Source organism: Ornithodoros turicata, chromosome 6 (assembly GCF_037126465.1).
Source record: "Ornithodoros turicata isolate Travis chromosome 6, ASM3712646v1, whole genome shotgun sequence".
Classification (NCBI taxonomy): domain Eukaryota; kingdom Metazoa; phylum Arthropoda; class Arachnida; order Ixodida; family Argasidae; genus Ornithodoros; species Ornithodoros turicata.
In genome coordinates, this window is record NC_088206.1 from 61,564,210 (window position 1) to 61,585,158 (window position 20,949).

General features: G+C 43.9%; 2 protein-coding genes across 2 annotated transcripts in view; both read right to left on the reverse strand.

Moving 5' to 3' along the window:
• Nucleotides 1-10,965, reverse strand: part of LOC135396900 (son of sevenless homolog 1-like) — a 23,095-nt gene extending 12,130 nt beyond the window's left edge. The window contains exons 1-8 of the mRNA XM_064628125.1: nt 10,527-10,965; nt 7,049-7,309; nt 4,207-4,368; nt 3,920-4,117; nt 3,713-3,853; nt 3,145-3,255; nt 2,350-2,576; nt 168-298 (exon numbers count right to left, since the gene is read on the reverse strand). Coding sequence (XP_064484195.1) covers nt 168-298; nt 2,350-2,576; nt 3,145-3,255; nt 3,713-3,853; nt 3,920-4,117; nt 4,207-4,368; nt 7,049-7,309; nt 10,527-10,628 — 1,333 coding nt within the window. The 5' untranslated portion in view covers nt 10,629-10,965. The remainder of the gene's footprint in view (nt 1-167; nt 299-2,349; nt 2,577-3,144; nt 3,256-3,712; nt 3,854-3,919; nt 4,118-4,206; nt 4,369-7,048; nt 7,310-10,526) is intronic.
• Nucleotides 10,966-11,334: 369 nt separating this feature from the next.
• The window catches only part of LOC135396901 (ubiquitin carboxyl-terminal hydrolase 34-like), a 68,592-nt gene continuing 58,977 nt past the window's right edge, over nt 11,335-20,949 (reverse strand). Inside the window, exons 72-76 of the mRNA XM_064628126.1 lie at nt 18,707-18,786; nt 18,496-18,630; nt 16,265-16,381; nt 16,007-16,193; nt 11,335-13,323 (exon numbers count right to left, since the gene is read on the reverse strand). Coding sequence (XP_064484196.1) covers nt 13,115-13,323; nt 16,007-16,193; nt 16,265-16,381; nt 18,496-18,630; nt 18,707-18,786 — 728 coding nt within the window. The 3' untranslated portion in view covers nt 11,335-13,114. The remainder of the gene's footprint in view (nt 13,324-16,006; nt 16,194-16,264; nt 16,382-18,495; nt 18,631-18,706; nt 18,787-20,949) is intronic.

Below are 20,949 nucleotides of genomic sequence, written 5' to 3' on the forward strand. Positions count from 1 at the left end.
GGAACGTCTGCAGGGACACTAATGCTTAATCAGTGAAGCAGTTGTAGCAACATTTTAGCCGCGTAGATTTGAAAATGTATGATCTCCATCCGCAAATCAAACTAGCACACGGATATAACCACATCTGCGCACACCTCTAACAAATAAAAAAATTTGCAGCAACCTACCCATAATGTATTCATTGCAACATTGTCCCAAATCTTTGCCTTCCCACCCATCAATCGTCTTCTGCAGCTCCTTAATCTTCTGCAAAGCTATACAACGTCGATCTCGGCTATGCATTCGTAGTGACGCCTCCCTGGAACAGAAACCTCAAATTAAGTGAAATTACCAATAAAAACTCACTGTATTGCATACTGCAACTTCCCTTAACAACAACTCATCTGATTTTTTGCTGGTAATTTAAAGCAACAGTGCAGGCTCTGTTTTTTCCCCCTATAATCAAACTCAAACTCCGACCAAAGCTTTAAAAAAAAATCCTGTCACATGAATTATTTTTATATAAATTTTAATTAAATGTGATACAGTGATGTATAGTTCAACTTTTATCACCATCCGTAGCCTCGAGTTTGTGTTCCGTCAAGCGGTCAAACCACGGGCTCGAGACAAATCTTGCTCATTACGTTTCATCATTAGAGCCTGAAGTTTTTGGGCAATATTTTTTTTCTAAATTCGGGAGGGTGAAAATTGGGTAACTAAACATGTGCTCTAAATTCATGCGAATTCGGGTGAAAAAAAATTAAATTATGAAAAAATTCGGAGAGAAATTGGGCTCAGTTTCTCGAACTAACTGTAAATATATATTCCTCCCCTAACTGTACTAGTTTGGTACAAACAGTGATGTAACTGCATTTGTTGCCAAACAAGTTAGTGTGCATGCCTACAGACTTCTCAATGAGGGCAATTTGCCGGGTAAAAATCGGGTTTCACCCTAATCAGGCAACCTTCAATTCGGAGAAGAATCGAATTAAGCCCTAAAACTTCACGCTCTATTTATCATGTCTCAAAACAGTCCTAAATCACCTTTATATCTGTTCCATATCGTTGCGACATAGCTCATGCTTCCAAAAATCGAAACTGGATACGAAAATGCAGTGTTGTTGTTCTAACTTATTTCAAGAAATATGATTAGGGCCTGATTTTTTCAAGCTTTACTTTTTTAGCAAAATCAGGGGTAAGTATCGGGTTATAATTAGCTTGAATAATTCGGGTGTAATCCGGTTGAACTGAACCTGATCAAACTCAATTCTGGCTCAATTGGATTGAATCAGGTGTAGATCTTCGGTTAAATCAGCATAATACACTCAACACACCAGTAGACACAGAGTATGCATACACGTATTTAGTCCATGCATCTAAGAGGCAGCAGGGTCTCCGTTTTGACAGTTTGTATGAGCATATTTATGCATTTACAACACAGTTTCTAAAGTTCTGTGTTAGTTGTGAGGACTTCTGACTTCCTGGTTCAGCAGTTTTAGGGGAAATATTGGGTCAAATCCTGTTTTTGTGGATTTGAATTGGGGGGGGGGGAATATCTGACGTAAACGGATATAACCCTAAAAAGTCAGGCCCTAACTATGATCGACTGCTGGATAAAACTGTGCACATAGCATCGACATGTAACTTACACTAGAATGCAACTCTAATCATAAAATCAGTCGACAGCACCAGACTTTAAGCATGCCGTTGCAGGAATTTTATCAATGGTGCCTGCAGCTGCCACTCTAGGAAGATTAATATTTATCCTGTATTCACACTAGCAACATCCCCATGGAATATTCTAGAGGAAGAAGCACAAAACTGCTCGCGGGCCACAAGTTCTGCTGCTACGTTGAGCATTTGTACGGTGCTGGAATATGAGGAGTCGCAGACGGCATACTTAGCAGACGTTGTTTTTTCCCGTCATCTGCTATGGAATATCTTGTAGCTGCTCCGCAGGATATTGCCCATGGTTTGCAGTCACAAAAATACGTGACATTGACAGCTCGAGCTAACGTAGCACCAATAAGCTATGGCATCTCTTGCATCTTCCGCTGCAGTACTCTAGGGGATGTTGCTTGTGTCAACACATGATTATTGTTGCGTTCAACCTCAGACGGGCACGCTTAAGCCCTGCGCTTGTCCCTGTTGGCTGCAATGGCTAGCCACACCCCACTTTGCGACATGTAGCACACCGACACAGAAGCCGTAGAATACCCACGTGCAGCACATGGGGGCACTGCAGTATAATTTCTCCAGTGGAGTCACTCTGTCAGGGTTGCCAGACTACATTCTGTGACATTGAGGACTAGTACAGACGGGGAAGGAGGCACGGCGCACAGCTGATTTCAAGTATTGGTGATCCCTTACCCTGGCCTCTTCCTGGGCAGTGTCCCTGAGCAAGTGCGCGTCAGCTGTGCTTTGAGTCTCCTGAGGAGTCCCTCGGCCTGTGCAAGGGTCTCCTTGTCTTCCTCAGAAACGGCCAACTGTTGGAGCACCTTGATGGCCTCAAAGTACTGGAAACAGTGGGCCACAGGTCCCCACAGCAACCTGGGGAGTACATACTTGACGGCAAGAATGAAGCCGTGGCCAGCGGTCTGTAAGCGTGGTCGATATTGAGTTTTGAAGTCCATCAGTAGCATTATGGACAAACATACAGGTTACCCAAGAAACAGTCAAATCTCCATCGCTAAACTGGTGTGCTCCATTATCGACAAAGCATTCACGGCCCTCTTTCTTGGCTCTGCCCTGCAATGCCTTGCTGACAATAGCCACACAGCTGGGAACGTAAGTGACACATTCTTACATGTGTTACACGTGGCGACCTTCGTTCATCTTCAGTGGAAACGTCACTTGAGGATTTCATAGTGACTGGAATTCGGGGAGAAATCGGATTTAACCCGAATTGGTCGGAGGTCAGTGCGGGGGCGGGGGGAATAACCGGGCGGAATCGGGTTTAACCCAATAAAGTCACTCCCTAAGTATAGGGTACCGAGGTAAATTCGGAGTGTCCCTCTACTTCGACCCTGCATGTAAGCAAGCTCAAAGCTGCCACATTATGTCCAAAGAAATGTGCCACAACTGAAAAAAATGTGGTATACCATAACCTTCTGCCGTCATAGCTGCCCACTGCAATGTAAAAGAATAGCGAGGACAGTACTGCACCTGTAAGGAGCTGGCCACATCAGATTGAAGCAGCAGTTGCGATAGCCGTTCCCTACAGTTGGGCGACATCACTTTAAGGGCGTAGTCTTCGTACACGTCGAACTCGTCATACTATGGCAGAAGAACGAGCAACACTGTTAACACGAAATTTCCCGCAGTGCATCGGGACCATGACCTACTAGATTATAGCGACCATGTCATAATCAGCGAACCTGACGAGGAGCCCGTCTGCACGATACGCTATGGGCACTACTCATTGGCCCACGATGGAAATTTGAATTTTGAACATGCAGAAGCAGACGCACGATTACTGTAGCAGACGACAGCAACAGTTCCTATGAAAACACGTAAAATGATGATGATGACCTTTAGAAGGAAGCATCTCTCGTGGGACATCCGCTGCTTGTATAAAAATGCTAAGGTAAGCTAAAGTACAGAGTACTGTAGAAATGGAGGAAGCAATAGCCGGGCCGATGAGTAGCGCCACCACTGGCCCCCAAATGCGGCGCTGGGAAGGGGTCCGTATGACATGGTCGCTATAATCCAGTAGGTCGCGATCAGGACCTACCTCTGCCATTTCGTAGAAGCACGAGCCAATAGCAGGGCTTTGATTCTCGTCCGTCATCTCAACGGCGTCTTCGAAGGAACCCAAGAGTGAGACGCTGAAGTCGTAAACCTCCATTACGCTGCCAAATATCGCATCCAGTTCCTGCAGGAGGAGCACACGAACATAATTTTGTACTTGCTAAATATGCAAACATTTTCAGGCTCCTACCTTGCAGCCGGGAAACAACTTAATAAAAGGCTCGCGGAACACTTTGATGATCATGTTGAGCTCGCGGATATGTTGCCTCTCTTCCGTGATGAGATCCTTCACTTCTTCCTCGTACGACGAAGGAGATCGTCCGCTGGGAGTGTCGTCTTCTGTGAGTGTAAGTTCTTCCTCTTCGCCATGGAACATGTCCATGAGTACCTGGCCAAAGCATCAAGCAGGCAGCATTACAGACACGTTACAGACACATTACAGACACACCCCTCCATCACATTCCGCATGTCGCCTACCTTGTCGGCACACATGGCAACACGACAATCCTGACACGTGATTTCCACATGACGAATGTTCTTCACGTAGTTCCCGGTGAGCTTGAGGATGTCGGCAGCAATGTATTCCAGCACGGCAGCGATGTACTGGCATACTAGGAAATCTACTCTGTACCCCAACACCTACAAAGAGAAAGGGAATGCAATGCTAGCAAATGAATTTATTTTGCGCTTGGTGCATAGACGACATGCCATGTCCCGTGCTGTGACAACCAGAGCATCAAACTGAACTTTTTTCTGGTTTGGTTCGGGTTCAGCTCGAGGATGACACACATATCGGTTCCGAACCAGTTTAAGATGGTCTAAACCGGTTCAGAACCGGCTCATTGCACAAGGTGTATGCCCTAAAATAAACGATAGGATAGTTCCGAAAGCTTTATTTCTCTTTACATGTCCTATCATGACAGTAAAGACAACCAGCAATTTTATATTAGTACAAACTCTGTTTCATCCCCAAATGGCCTTCAACGAAATCACCTTTTTACTTTGCAAACGGTTCAGGTACGAGCTTCCCTATCCTTCCAACGTTCTGGCCGCAAAGCTGTGACAAGAACGCTTGTCCAGAGGAAAACTAAACTATGGAGCGGGGCTGTCCGACGTTCTCTCCATCAATGCGGGCATCCAGCTATGCATTTCCGCTTGTATTGGAGACTAGGGTTGTAAAAAAATATTGCATCAACCAATCACTCTTGAAACAGATTGGGGAACTTAAGGTAGGTAAGATGAAAAACGGTCAGTCTCGAACTCTCGAAGCTTTGAAACTGGTTTTGAAATGGTAACCGAAATTCTCTAAATCGGTTGGATTCCGGTTCAATTCCAAGATGGCGGCGGCCTTTTCGGTTCAGTTTCGGTTTGGTTCCGGCAAAAAATAACGATTCTTTCCGTTTTGGTTCTGGTTCAGTTTGATGCTTTGGTGACGACCATTTTCTGGCAATACGGCACAGGTCATGTAAAGGTACAGATGAGTGCAACACACTCCTAACGGGAGGCAATACTGACAATGCCTTCATAGTGAAACGACTGTAGCCTGTGAACTATTGTGCAGAACAGTACTACAAGATGGGCAATGTGCTGGTAGATGCACAAGGTTACAGATATGGTCTTCTGCCTCATTTGTGTCCTTAATCATGTACATATACAACACAGAATATCACATTCTACTTGAAGCATTGTACCTTTGATCATTAGCACTAAAGTACGTAATAGTACAGTCAAACTCCTTTATAGCGAACACCTTTTTAACGAAAATACCACTACAGCAAATTTTTTTGAGGTCCTGCTGGAGCCCTATAGGTCCAATAATAGACCTCCTTTTTAACGAAAATACCTTTACTGCAATTTTTTTTTGCTGTCCCCTGAGTTTCGTTGTAAAGGAGTTTGACTGTAGAACCGGAATCTCTCTAAGCCACGATAGCTAATACACTGCTCTTGTTTGCCTTGGACAATGTCTAGCCACACATAATCACATAGGTTCTGTAGGAGCAAAGAGAGAGAGAGAGAGAGAGAGAGAGAGAGAGAGAAGTGCTCCCCAACGTCATATGAAGTGAGGGACTGCTCAGCAGCATGTGAAGTACGTGAATACACCATACAGTCATCAAATTCTGTAAATTTTGAAATTTACTTATCAGCTTATCTGCATGGAGGCATAAGACATTACATGGACCCAGAAATCCCATTTAAATAATGCAGCAAGTCGTCTACAATCATTTTATAGCTGCTGAAATACCTTTTAGCACCCACAGAGTTTATAGGCATTGACAAATACTTGATCGCAACAGACGCTAAATTTAGAGCAAGCACTCTCATTCCGTTCCAAAACCAAATTACCGAATTTACTCGCATAATTTGAGCATTTTTTCTCCCCAAAACAGCTGGAAAAGTTAGGGGTGCGCAAATTGCGCGGTAACGTTCATTACGGTATTGACAAATGACGCAAAATTTTAGTATGCCAGTCACATAGGTTCTCGGTAGAGCCAATATTGACGTTATCACTGCATTGCACAAGCGCGAAAGAAGTACCCAAATACCGCCGATAGTTGGGAGGCAAACTGCCGGTCCACAACCGCTGATATACCGGAATACGTCGAGATGCAGCTGGAAGATGACGCTAGTCACACTTGACAACCAAAAGCATGCTATATTCACCAACTTTGCCATGTTGTGCTGTAAGGTTTGTCATAGCGTGTTGTCCAGTGTTTCTTTCTGCGCTTTGTAGTCAAGGGACCGCCGCGTCAGTGGACCGTCACCCGAAAGTGTGCGCAAATCAAACAAAAGCACTGCAATTACTTCGGTAGCACTAATGACGTTGAGAAAAGCAATCTCCACGGTCAATGAGATGCGCGTGTCAGGTATCCACACGTGAAAACGCGGGTGCGCAAATTACACAGTTTTTAATGCCAAACTACTGGTGCGCAAAAATGTGATGGCGCAAAATATGCGAATAAATAAAGTATGTCGAAGGGTAATGCGTACCTTGGAGTAGTTGGAAGCGTGCACAGCCCATGCTTTTATCTGACACTCTTTTGCGTAAGTGTGCAATACTTCTCCTGAGACGCCGCACGTCATAGTACCGCCATCCTTTGACCTAATCTGATTTTCACGAAGTCCCGTGCAAAACACTGTGAAATTTCGAGCAAAATAAGAGATTTCACAAAATTCCATGCCAAACGAAGGATTCCGTGATGAATTACGGTTTCCGAAAAATTTCGCCGAAGTCCCGGGGCCTTATCGGTGACTATCTACTGAGAGACTACGAGAGAGACTATCTTGTACTTGCTGCTGAAAATTTTTGAGGTGTTATTACCTTGTTCAGCACAGTTTGAATTTTCTCGAGGGGAAGGACGAGAGAGGATCTACGGCGCCCCCTCTCCACCGCCGCCTGGGCGTCCAGCTTGGCCCACTGGTCAATGGGGTGGGGGAAGAGGCGACCCACCCGCTCCTCCACGTCCTGGATGGAGTGAGGGCGTCCGGCACACAGGGTCCCAAGCAAGCGGAGCACCAACGATTCCACATACTCGAGTGCGTCATTGGTCGCAGTCAGCGACGGGTGCACCTGACACTGCACCTGTATTATCAGAGAGATTATACGATTGGTCAGTGATTGAATTGCAGTACACTGCATCACAAAACATGTGGAACTACTTCGTATTAAAGGAACATGGAAGGGCTCTAAAAAAAAACAGGTCAGGAAGTGTAGAAATTAGGATCACTACCCCTTGAACACAATTTTGTACTAAGAGTAATCAGGGTTTGTGTAATCACAAGAGAGCTTCCAGTCTACCAAGTCATGAAAATATATATGCAAAATAGAAATACATATACATATAAAAATATATACAAAATGTGGTTCAGAAAAGCTCCTCCTCACGCCTGCCTGTCTGCAACGTCATGTCAGCTGTCCAACTGCTTTTTGCGGATGTATTTGGCACTGCCTGTCCCCTGTCTGAAACAGAGCAGTCAACCGGTCGCCTTGCTCCTGCACTGTAGCAGACGACTGTTCAGCGGCCAATAACAGTGCTCAGCTGATCAGACGTCACAACATGCCAGAAGGAGCTGAGAGAGGTTGCTGCTGTTGTGCACACTCTTGGAAACAAATTTTTGCAAGAAATGTGCACCTACCGAAGGGAATATTTGCAAATATTTAAAAATTTACAAAAAGTAAAAATTTATCAGCGCGGAATGAAAGCTGTCGTTACCGTTGCAGCAATGCTAAAGGAGTGGGATTCCATTCCTCGCATTATTCGTGATTTAAGCACGAAGGAAATCGCAAGTTATGCGTTCACTTTGCTCTAGGAATGTGACACAGCAGCGCAGCCTCCCACTGGTCTCTGGACTGGTCCCACCATGTCCCGCAACGACGGGCACCCTGTCCATTGTGTCGTGCACTTGAGGTGCAGTGAAGGTGCACACACTAAGGATCCCCTGGTGCATACATAACAAAACACAACAGGTGACTCTTTCTGCATTGCTGTCACAGCGACAAGTGCCCTTCATTCTGCCAAGTGAAATTTTTGCACTTAAGTGAACCCTTTGAAATATGAACTGCTGCATGTAATCATGGTAGGATTACTGTCGCAACCAGCAGTGAACGAAGATGGCCAATATACCAAACCAAAAGGCTATCAACCTGTATAGGTTACTGGCATAACCAGGGCCTTCAGGGCCATATCTAGAACGCGGGACATTATGCACAAAAATCTTTCAAAGTATGCTTGCAAATATGCGGCACGAAACATCTGAATATGCACAAGATATTAGTTATGCAGAAATATTATGATGCTGGGAAGGTTACTCCATAAGCTTTTGCGTACCTTGGAACAGTATGCATTTTTAAAAATTTTTAGAAAAAAAAAAGTTCTACAAATGAAAATGCACACTCCTTAGCCATATAGAGCCTAGAGCCATACTCATGTTTTAGAAAGTGCACCCACATACATCGCATACAGCATATACAGCCTATAGCCATACTCAGGTTTTAGAAAGTGCACGCACATACATTGCACTTGACATCGACATGCATTTTTACATGGGATGATTAGAAGGTACCACGAAAACGTGCGCTACGTCACTGTATATTATTCCAGATTCCACATTATTGAATGTGCTAGCTACCTAGCTCATCTACGCCATGTGCGGACAGCTCCTCGTTGTGCTGTTTGTTGCCTTTGAGAACGGCACTCACAGACCACAATACTTCCCTTATTTTCCCTTATTTTTGTCAAGCACAGCTTGAACTCACTGACTACATGTCGCACATTTTGTTTTCTGAAGTTTGTTCTGGATGTCAGTGGTGCTTGCCGAATCAGCCTAATAGGAGGGTAGTAGATGCGCGGCTGGAACACGGGTTCTGGGCCGATGACCACCGTTTTGAAATAACGTGGGCAGTGGCAAAATAAAGGGAACGGCAAATGTTAAAAAATGGTTCGAATGAAGCCGAAATATGCCGTTATATGCAACTGTCATATCATATCACGATCAGGAAGAAATATGACGAAATATGCAATCATATGATACACAATACATTGTAAAACTGTGTCGTCGTGATTGGTAATGTGTGGAGAAACCTTAGGATATCCGTGAGAACGCGTTTAAAAAAAAATTGCATTCTGTATGAACTCCCAGGCCCTAGCCATAACCTTTTGAGTCCTGGTCGTCGTCCTGTTTGTGCCCAGGCTGTTGCACATGAAGTTTGTCCACCAACTATGGAGTTTGTTTGGGCTCGCATATATGCCATACTGTCATAACCAGAGATATGCGCAGGATTTTCATTTCACAGAGATGTTGGAATTCTGTAGATGGGGGTGGGACCTGCATTTGTTGGCTTTTAGGCTTTTCTTTATTATTTTTTTTTGTGGGTATGCAGGGGAAAATGTCTGAGTATAACGAACGCTTGCTGTGAGATATTATTTAGGCAAAAAAGGGAAAAAAGGCATGCAGTGCTGTGTTTGGGATAAATGTGACAAAACAAATTACAAAACAAACTCAGACTTATATTCTGAGACTGCACAAGTATTCCTGGTTGGATGTTGAAGCTGCAACACTCTGCAAACATTTTGCAATGTTTTCTTTGAAACGGATGTAAACATGTGAAAAAGACCACCTCGGTCACTGCAATTGTCAGCTCAAATAATCCAATATGAACCAATGCAACAATTCTATGCGTTTTAGCAAGAAAACAGACGTGCTCAGGGATGTGCATCATGCACAGCATGTGCATAAATAAAAGCTGTAGATGCACATAATTTCAGTTTCTTTTTTTTTTGTAGGTGTCATCTGTAAGGGCTACCTTACAATCTCCGAAACACAATCGTCGCTGCCTCTGTTGCAGACACTGAAAACATTCTACTAGTTCTCTATATGTCAGGCTTTCAACCGGGGATCGTTTACATCCCCGTGAAACTGCACGACTGTGCAGCCGTGTTGTTTTCTTTTTATTTTCTTTGTGCTCTTGCTTACTTATTGCAGCATGGCAACACGATGTCAAGAGCGCAAAACTTGCAGGAGCTACAGAACGTGCGGTGCACGTGCATTTGGCAAACTTCCTCGTTTGCATGACACACTGAAATTTCTGGAATTGCGCACGAGTATGTTATCGCACGCTGCAATACCGCTCTCGAAGAGAGGCGGTTGCATCTTCGGTGCGCATAGCCGTGAAATAACCCAAGACAAACCGTAAAGCACAATCCCTTTTGTGTAAATCATAGCACGGAATTAAAATTGTCAAACGCTACACTACCATCAAAGCTGTGATACTGCAGCGGGTGACATTTTCGAGAGCTTACCTTCTTCAGGGATGTAACGAGAATATTTTTCCACTTGGACGCAATATCCTCGCTGTCGGCATCAAAAGTTTGATCGTTGTCTCGACCCGTGGTCGAAAACATGTCCGTGGAGATCAGATGGTCGGTTTACTGTCCATTCCAGTCTGTAAACAACGGTACCGTGCTCCGCCGACAGAAGGAAGGCCTAAGCCTAACCGGCAGTGGTGCTCTGCGGACAGACACTCAGCGCGGGTACATCACTTCAGTTATATTCATGACAAGACGCACTCGACTCCCGCGCACACTTGCCGATAGACATTACAACAACAATCAAGTGTCAGTATCAGGGTACATCAACTCTCGCTTTTTCTTTCTTTGCTTGGGGTCGCAAACCCAAGAGCATCAGGGTTGTCCGATGACTTTCCATCCTCACAGGACGAAATTCGCTGCCGTCTGCAAACTGCGCGCAAGGCGCATGCGCGGATGCAGCTGGTTGCTCTCAGGTGGCAGCACGCTTTTTCAGCTGGCTTCTCAAACGGGCGATTTTAATTATTGTTCCGTAATTAATACTGAAAATTTCATAAGAAAACGTTTTCCTTATCTCTGCAATCGTTATGCTTGTTTCCCCTTCAATCTTAACTTCCTTTTGTTATGTTTATTATCGCATTCCTCTCACTAGGTTCTCAACCCGATTCAACTGCTGTAACTTTCCCAGTTCTCCTACAATTAATAATACTTAAAAATAATCTGGTCTGAACAAGAAAACTCAAAAAAGAAAAGTTCTCAATAGCTGAGCTGTCTCTGGGATTCAGAAGCAATACAACTAAAGTACCATAAATTACCGCTTTATTACAACAAATAATGACTTGGAGTATGAGCGATTGTTTTCCAATGATGAGCAGGAAAAACAAGTTATTAAGGTGGAAATTTCGGCTGACAAAGATGAAATGAGTAGAAATGACAAATGCAGGCAAAATCTCGATTCGTCTTTATCTATTTTAAAATATGCGCCAAGAAGCTCAGACTGCAGTTTTAACATGGGATTTTGTAATGTCTAACAAGAACTGTACTACCTAAGTAACAAAATTTAGCAAGTTTCTTTCTTTATCATTGCAAGTGATGATGGGATACAGCATCACATGAGAGAAAGTGGTGGCTTACAGCAACACAAGACTGTGATGTCCAGAAATGTTGGAAAGAAACATTGAGAAACAAACATTTGAGAACAGCACCATGCGCCATTTCTTTTTTAAAAATAATATGTACATTCAATCAAACAGAAAGTACACAAACAGGGAACGCTCACAACTGTACCACCAAGACCCATTCTATCTCCCCATTTCCTTTGCCTATTAAAAAAAAAACTCTGCAATAAATATGCAAATTTTCCTACTCTCTTATCAACCAAAGATAGGCCTTAGTGATACTGTAATAATTGCCTGTAATAACTTAAAAGGCAACCTCGCACGAGGCTGGTGTCTACTCCCCGCCCAAAATGTAGCAGTGTGTACCAACACGCCACATGTGAGTTTGCAATTTTGCAATAACAAAAGCACTTTATGTACATTATACATCATATATATATAATATATATGTATATATTTATAGGCAGGCAAATGTTTTGACAGCGCTTCATAGTTTTTCCACATTCGTTTTTACATATGAAGGTGTTATTTCTTTAACAGTGAAGGCTTTCACTGCGTAGAAGAAAAAAGAAAGATGTTAATACCTTTTACAGTGTCCAAAAGGCTTATGTGTATCACAGCTGGTGTTTAAACAGCAAAGAAAAACAGGAAGGACAACATGGAAAAAAAGAGCAGGGAAGGGTTTTGTTTCAACCGGTACGATCACCGCGGTCTTACAGAATGAGAAACCCGAAAAGCCGTGGATTCGTGGCTACAGAGACTATTGACTGTCTGGCAGCAACGAGCAGTGTGCATTTTTTTGTTTTACGACACATCGTTTTTCTGCGTGAAATGCTCCGTACCTAAGTACAAGCTAAAATGCAAAAAGGCATAATAAAAGTAACAATAAGAAAACGGTACAATATGATTTCATATTCTGAACTGATCTTCCCCATCCAGTGCTGGCATACATATAAAGGCTCACTCGCGCAAAAATCAAGCAGGACAGAGTTCCATTACTTCGAGCACAGATTGCGCCCCGTCTGTTTCGTTTCTTTTTTTCCTTTTCAGTCTGAAGCAACGAACAACTTGAACAGAAACAAAAAAAATTGATCTTGTATGGTCACACATTGAGAAGATCTTCCATGCTTCAAAACAGTAACACTTTGACATTAAGTTGGCCACACTCGATCTCCCTTTTTTTCTGAGCTCATTTTCTCCGCCCACTGCTCCGCGCCATCAGGCTCTGTTCCGTCAGTGCATCAACCAAAGACGCAAAGAAAAAAGTGACATTAAAAACAGGAACTGGCCGCTAGGCAGGCCACCATTTGGAACTACATCCTATTGAAGATGATCAAATGCACGTTTTTTTTTGTGTTTTGTTTTTTGCCTCTGTGCCACTTTTCAGAGCACCGGTTGCACACAACAACACTACCACACACTATTGCTCCATGACAATACGTTTGAGCCACATAGAAATGTTCACTAAGATGCTTCCATCGACGAGGAGGGCTGTTCCTGTTTCGCCAGCACCGTTTGCAGCTCCTTCACCGTTTCTAACATAACTCGCACGGTTTCCGAGTCGGATGCACCAGCCGGCTGAGTCGAGGGTTTCGTGACGTTGTTGGTCTCCCCGTTTTCCATTTCCGTGCTCCGTGGTTTCTTCGGAGGCGGGTTATCTGAACCCGGGTCACCTGGGTTGGGGTTTATTGGGAGTGTCAGTCGTGCAAGTTTCCATGCCCTACGACAGAGAACTGTACGGACAAGTGTGGCATTGTGGGCCCTAGCCCGTACATTGACAGGCTTGGGTTGGGCTCCAGTCTGTGTTACAGCAGCGCTAACTTTTACATCCTGCTCCGTAGTTGACGGGCTGGGAAACCTGGAAATTCCTAGGGCTGGGGCCCAGGAGGGTAAATCAAGGGAATGCTGGGCTTGGGACTAAAATGCGGCCTGTGCAGTGCTCTACCCTATGATGAGACCCTGAAGTTTTCGGGTTTTATATTTTTCCAAATTCGGGGGGTAGAAATCGGGTCAATAAATTGATGTCGAAGTAAGGGGCAGTCGCATATTTTGTGAGAAACTAGTATGTCGATGCCTTGAGGTGCCTAGCCTAGGTGCAGTTTTGCAGGTAGAAATCGGGTTTAACCCTTAGATGAACCTCAATTCGGGGTGCAAATTCGGGGAAAAATCGGGTTTAACCCTAAAACATCAGGGTCTAGCTATAATGCACTGTGAGCTCTTCCCGGTACTACAATGAAATGTAAAGCACCGCCAGCAAAGGGAGTACACATAGGAATCTTAGTTTTCGGGTTAAACCCGATTTTTCACGATATTTGCACCCCGAACCAATTTTCTGAAATTCGGGCACAACCCGATTTCTCCCCGAATTACACCCGCAGCACCCAAGAAAACACCCTGAAGGTCCTCCTGTCAGTCACCTCCTACATAGTACCAAAGGCCGGCTTTTTCGGTCACCCGTCGGAATTCCATTGTTCATCCCCGCAATCAGCTCTGCAAGCTTGACTCACACGATTTTAGTTTCACCCGGAAACACCCGACAACGTAAAACATGTGACAGAACACGCCCGATTCTTCCCTGAATTTCCTTTCGAAAGAATCACCAGATTTTTACTCCAAAATTTGTACAATAATAAAACCCGAAAACGAAGAACCCTAAGTACACGGAGCTAGCCTCGGTAGCTCAAGCTTGCCGAGCTCAAGATCGCAGGTTCAATCCCAGCCAAGGACGGTAGCAATGTGGGGGAGGTAAACGTTGTTTCCAGCACCAGGAATCAGAGATTTCCAGTGCATGTTACTTCAGGTGGTCGTAATTATCCGCAGTCTTACCCTACGGCACGTGTAGAACGTAGCCGCACAAGCGTAGGCGGACTCACGCAGTGTGGCGGTCTACTCTGAATTATACATAGGGAGTGACTTTTTCAGGTTATATGCCTTTCTCAGATTCGGGGGGTAGAAATCGGGCGCTATTTTTAAATCTGTACTTCGGGGAGAAATCGGGCAATAATTGTGCCTTCCGGTGTTATCGGGTGTTTTTGTTTCTCCTCTTGTCTATTAAGTCCTTTCCTAATCTCTCTTTTTTGTTCTTTTGTTGTTGTTTTTGCGAGATCGTGACCTTCCAGCGGTAATCCCCGAAAGCCTAGACAGTGTTGACAAACTTGGGTGTATTGCTTGGAAAGTAAGTGACCCATTCTTACATGTGTTACACGTGACAACCTTTGTTCGTCTTCAGTGGAAACGTCACTTGAGGATTTCATAGTCTCTGGAATTCGGGGAGAAATCGGGTTGAACGCGAATTGGTCGGAGGTCAGTTCGGGGGGGAATAACCGGGCGGAATCGGGTTTAACCCGAAAAAGTCACTCCCTAATTATACATTGCGTAGCAGATGGTTCTAAGGGAACTTAACGGGGCTCGTTAAAAAGATTGTTGCTAGTTCACTATGAGCAATATTCCCTGACAGATATGTTTGCGAAACCAAAGAAGTCAGGTATTACTCATAAATAGGGTCATAAAAAAAGTTACTCTACAAATGCTCGCTTTCGTGTAAAAAATAGCACACAATTAGTGGTCTTTGCTGGCATCGTCATTTTGCAAGTTGGCTTCCCATCAAACATACAAGTGCCAGAAGAAGTTTCCTACATTGATAACGGTTAGGGGTTCTACATTGCGAGAGAACTGTAATCATGAACAATGGGCAACACCACGGTGCTCGGTGCATGGATTCATTTTGCTCACCTCAAGATTGTCTAGCATGCACTGAAATCTCATCGCGTGGCACCTCACAGATAATGTCAACGACGATGTCGATATGTCCAAGCAACATGGACCATGCCACCATCCATAGGGCTAATATTTTTGACAATACTCACATTCGATTCCTACTAACACATTTCTTGCTTACAGACCTATTCCGGCCAGGATTTGCAATCCAGACCACTGTCTGCATTCCTCGTGTCTACACTATTGTGACCGATGTCCCAAAAAGCCCAACGGTTATTAAGTGAGTATAGAGTGAAATTATGGTTATCATTGGATAATTGGATGCATGTATACTGGAGCACAATGCTAAAGGGTGATGACCCCATTAAATGCGGAGTCATTAAATTTTACCGCAAGAGCCCTGAGCATGTAGGTTGTTGAGCTTTATCAATCACCCAACACACGTATCATACACAACCTTGTGCTCGGCATCAAAAATTTCAATGTCCGCAAAATACCACCAGGTGGAGGTCTGCTCGGTGCTTTGCATTTCGTGTCAACGAATACGGCTATCGTAAGGGATCAAAGCTGCCAATATCAGATTCCGTCTAACAACAAGTTGAGCAAAAAAGAAAGAGGAAGAGTTCCACTTGTACGTACCTATTTCCTCACCATTTGATGTTGTCTCTTCTGTTGCCTTTGCTGTTTCTACAGAGGAGGTTCCCTCCTCCTTTGGATGCAGACTATCCTTACAGTGGGCCTCCAACGTGTCCAAGTACTCGGCCAGCCCAGGACATATGGCGCTGTTTTTCTGCACCAGCAGCACTAATAGCGTCGCACGAAGGTCCTGACAGAGAAGAACGACGTCCCATGAACTGCTTCTACCCGTGCAGAGGACAAACCTAAAAATGAACTTACGGCAGTGATACGGCGAGCGTGTTTCAACACGTCTCCGGACGAGTCTGACATTACGAGGGACACGGCCCTCGACAGGATGAGGTTTGTTACACTCTCTTTCAGTACTTGTTTGCCGACCTGAAATCGTACAGCATGATATAATATCGGTACTCGTGTATCGATCGGCCCAGAATTAGAGGGTTTTCAAGGGCGAGTTCAAATTCGAAGGTTTTCAAGGCCCTGTACGAGCCCTGTATATACAGGGTGTCTCTTTTAGGTGATACAGATTCTTCATAAAAAACTATAAGGGCTATAGACATGCTGTTTTTACTGCTTTCATCTCTGGGCCGGCAGACGTTCTTGGCCATATGTTGCTCGACCGTCAAATGACTAATTACCTAAAAATCGTTAATTAGCTTTCTAATTATAAAAGCTACGAAGTTGTCCCAATGAAAACATCTGTTCCTTTCGGTGACCTGATATCGTAGCCGTTTTCAGAACAAAAATCCGTTCGGTAGATCGTCTGCAAAAAATTTGTGAAGGAACACCATTTTTTTCTTTATTTTGTTCATTGCGCATCTTCGGAGACGTGTCTTTCCTTCACCCCCAATGTGAGATGGTGAAGGAGCCTCATGTGTCGAAGATGAGCTTTAACTTGCGGAAACAAAACAAAAACAAATGTATCGGGTGACGCTATTGGAACTGCCCTTATCTTGTGTTGCATTTTCTGTTCATCCTTTTCCAGGACGCAAGGGGCGACAGTGTGCTCTTTCACCCTCTCACATTGGGGGACAGGTCCCGGGTCCCAAAGGAAAGACGGGTCCTGAAGATGCGCAATAAACAAAATAAAGAAAAAAAATGGTGTTCCTTCACGAACTTTTTGCGGACGATCTACTGAACGGATTTTTGTTGTGAAAACGGCTATGATATCAGGTCACCGAAAGGAACAGATGTTCTCATTGGGGCAACTTCATAGCTTTTATAATTAAAACGTTAATTAACGATTTTTAGGTAATTAGTCATTTGACGGTCAAGCAGCGTATGGCCAAGAACGTCCACCGGCCCAGATATGATAGAAGTTGAAACAGCATGTCTATAGCCCTTATAGTTTTTTAATGAAAAATCTGTATCACCTAAAAAAAGACACCCTGTATATAGAGAGCCTGAAGTGTTCGGGAAATATTTTTTTCTAAATTCGGGAGGTAAAAATCGGGTAAATAAACATGTGCACTATATTCATGCGAATTCGGGTGAAAAACTTCCAGTATGCTAAATTCCGGAAGAAATCGAGCTCAGTTACTCAAACTAACTGTAGTGGTTTGGTACAAATGGTGATGTAACTGCATTTGCTGCCAAACAAGTTAGTTAGTTCATTGTTACAGACATCCCAGTGAGGGCAATTTCCCGGGTACAAATTGGGTTTCACCCTCAAAAGGCAACCTTCAATTCTGGGAAGAATCAGGTAAAACCCTAAAACGTCATTCTCTATGTATATACTTGATGCAAACTTATTATACCTGACTCGATATTAATATAGTTTCCATAAATTTCCTCAGATATTTAGTAACATATTGTGCTACAGCCAGTTATGCTGCGAATAAACCCTATAAATTCTTACCTGCAATCGGCTGAACATTAAAGGGGCACTAAAATGCAAAAACAACTAGTTCTCAGATGAAAGTAAAGTTTCAACAATTTTTCAACGATCATTGTTTTACTTTCTGGTACTGTTTGTCACGGAGCCCTGTCTAAACATCCACAAAAATACTGTCGTTGGAGCCCAATCAGACCCTCAAGACGCAGGAACGGTGGCAGCCAAAAGGGCAACAAAATACGTAACGTACATAGTAGTAGATGAGGCAATTAAACATTAAGTTTTGAGTAATAATGCTCACTGCAAAATGGATGCAGCCTTTAAAGGGATCATAAAATTAATTTCGCGAATTCCGACTACTCTGCCAGAAACGGTTCTCATGAACCCTCACTATCATAAACACACAGGCTCTTAACCGTACTCAGTGTACCGGGGGTGCATTTACCATGCAAAAAGGGCGGGGCACGACCACTGGATATGGCCCCTATATATGGCCGGATAAGGATATTCATGGTCCCTTTAACATCATTTTCTTTTTCATTCATTCATTCACTCACTCACTCTTTGACATAATTTACAATGAACTTGTGGAGGGCATTTTAGTGCCCCTTTAACACATCTGAGACACTCATTCAAATAAAAGGAAATGGTGGTGTACCTTTGGCACAAGCAAGGAGAACAGTCGAAACACCATGGGATTGTTGAGGTAGCCCCGCTCCTCCAGGAGAACCGCAGACACGCAGTTTGTTACGTAGCTGCTGTTACGGAGGAACTCTCCAAATTCTTTAGCATTCTACGGCGGGAAAACGGAACGGGGTGGTTAATGTAGAACAACAGGTGTGTTTTACGTGGCTCAAAGGTAGACTTACATCTCCTTCAAGTACTTCAAGCCATAGTTTTGGAATGAGGTCAATGTGAAGAGGAATTCCTTCAATAGAAACCATTGCACCTGCGCACCAAGGCATTGATATGAGTGTTTCAATGCAATTTCAATGCAGTGGCTACCATTTATGGTCACAGAGCGTATATGACTTACAGACCTCCTTTAGTCATTAAAATCATTATACGGTAGACTTCCGTTAATACGGCATCCGATAATTCGTTTTTTCGCTTAATTCGATCGAATTCGAAGGTCCCGTCAAATGCCCATATGTTTCCATTGATAAAAATGTTCGTCATTTCAAACGTGAAAGCAGTCCACATCGTATAATTCGACCAATGCGTCCGCGAACCAGGCACCTGCGTTGCCCGCGTTGCACCTTGGGTTGCCACCTTTCGCAGTGAAAAATACCGGCTGAGGGAGAGGAGGTGGAATAGAGGGAAAGGAGGAAGATGTGTCCGCGGGAAAGATAAAGTGGGTGAGGGGTGGAGAGTATAGGTGGGGTGCATTGACGTGCGCCGGTCCACCAGAAAGAGGGGAAAAGCATGGGTAAAGCTACGGTGTGACATCATATGCACGCCACCTATACAGAGAGAGAGAGAAAGAAAGAACGAGCGCTCTCGCTCAAGACAACAACAATAATAATAATGAATAACTAAGAAGACGACTGGTGACTACGGAGTTGGGTCTGTGCTCCAGATTTATTCAAGCTGTAGTGGAATGTTGAAAGGAAAACCCGTAAAAGGCCCTATGAAAGGTGTTGAGCCACAAATACCGGCAAAAGACTGCCGGTATCACCTTCCTACCGGCAACCGGCAGAGCGAGCAAATAACCGGCCTGGTGGCAACCCTAGTTGCACCGCACATAACAACAGAAAAGTGCGCCCTAAAGCTCAGGTGACAGATTGGCAGATATAGACTGAACAGTACCGATCCATACCGATAACCGCAAGTTTTTGTGCATCGTACGCTATTGCCTTTGCGTACATGAATGATATCGTTGGTGGTTCTGCTCACGTGCAAAACATAGAGCTTCGCACATTGTGCAGAACCATTACGTATCCCTTACGTACGCAAAGGCAATAGCGTACGATGCACTACAACTCAATCTATCTGGTGGCGGTTCGCCGTTCTGGTGAGTCCCGGGTGAGGAGGAAACGTCTCGTTTCTCGTTTTCTTCTCTGTTTTTTTTGTTTCACCTTTCACTGGGCTTTCATTCGGAATCCGTCAGTGCAACAAGAGTCCGAAAAACAACGTGTGCTTGGGGAAGTTCGATGACTTCGTGGAAGTGGACAACATCGTTGTCGGACGATGGACAAGATGGCGGATGCAAAACTGAAGACGATTTCGCCGAGAGCGTGCATGCGCGCGCGCTTGCGCTCTATGTGGCATGTTTTCAGATGCGCGTTTGAAAGCGCGAGCGACTGCAGACAAACGCACAAAGGTTTTCCGCCTATTCTTTAATTCGACCTTCGGATAATTCGATAATTTCGTGTTTCCGTCAAGGTCGAATTAACGTAAGTTTACTGTACCTTAGAGACATGTAGCATTTAAAAAATTTGTTCACAACAGTTGTTCAATTTCATTCAACCTGGTAAAACTTGTTTTCATCCCCCGATTTGCACCTTCGTCACTTAGGGTAAAACCCAAAAAATCTTGAAAACCAACTTGCTGAAGTGCAAATTCAGTTTAGAATACAGCCCTGTGGAGTGCTAAGCACCGCATAATTCAGCCCAGGTGCTCGGCATCTCATGTTCAACTGAAATGCACGAAGCCCTATTTTTCTATCTTCCACCTGAAAATATGCTTTGCTGCATGAAGTTACTCTGTTTTACAGCTCCTAAAATAAATTCAGATCATACCCCTGATTTTGAAAAACAACAACAACAAAACCTAAAATGCAAGGGTTTATCAATGAGCACTTTTCTTTTGAAGATTTTTTTTTTTTCAATCACCACAAATCAGGTTTTATTTCAGGAGCTCTAAAATAAGGTAAAAGTGAGCAATGTTAAGTGAGGTGGCTGATAATAATAGTAATAATAATAATAATAAAAAAAAGGAAACTCCACTTCTCACATTTTCAATGAATACGAGATGCTGAGTATGATGTATGCATTTTATGTTTTCTAGTGTGGGAAGCGTATACGAAGAGGGGAGTCAAGTCCTGCAGATCACATAAACAAAATACAGAAGCCGACACTGAAGCCGACACTCAGTGTCGGCTTCTGTACTT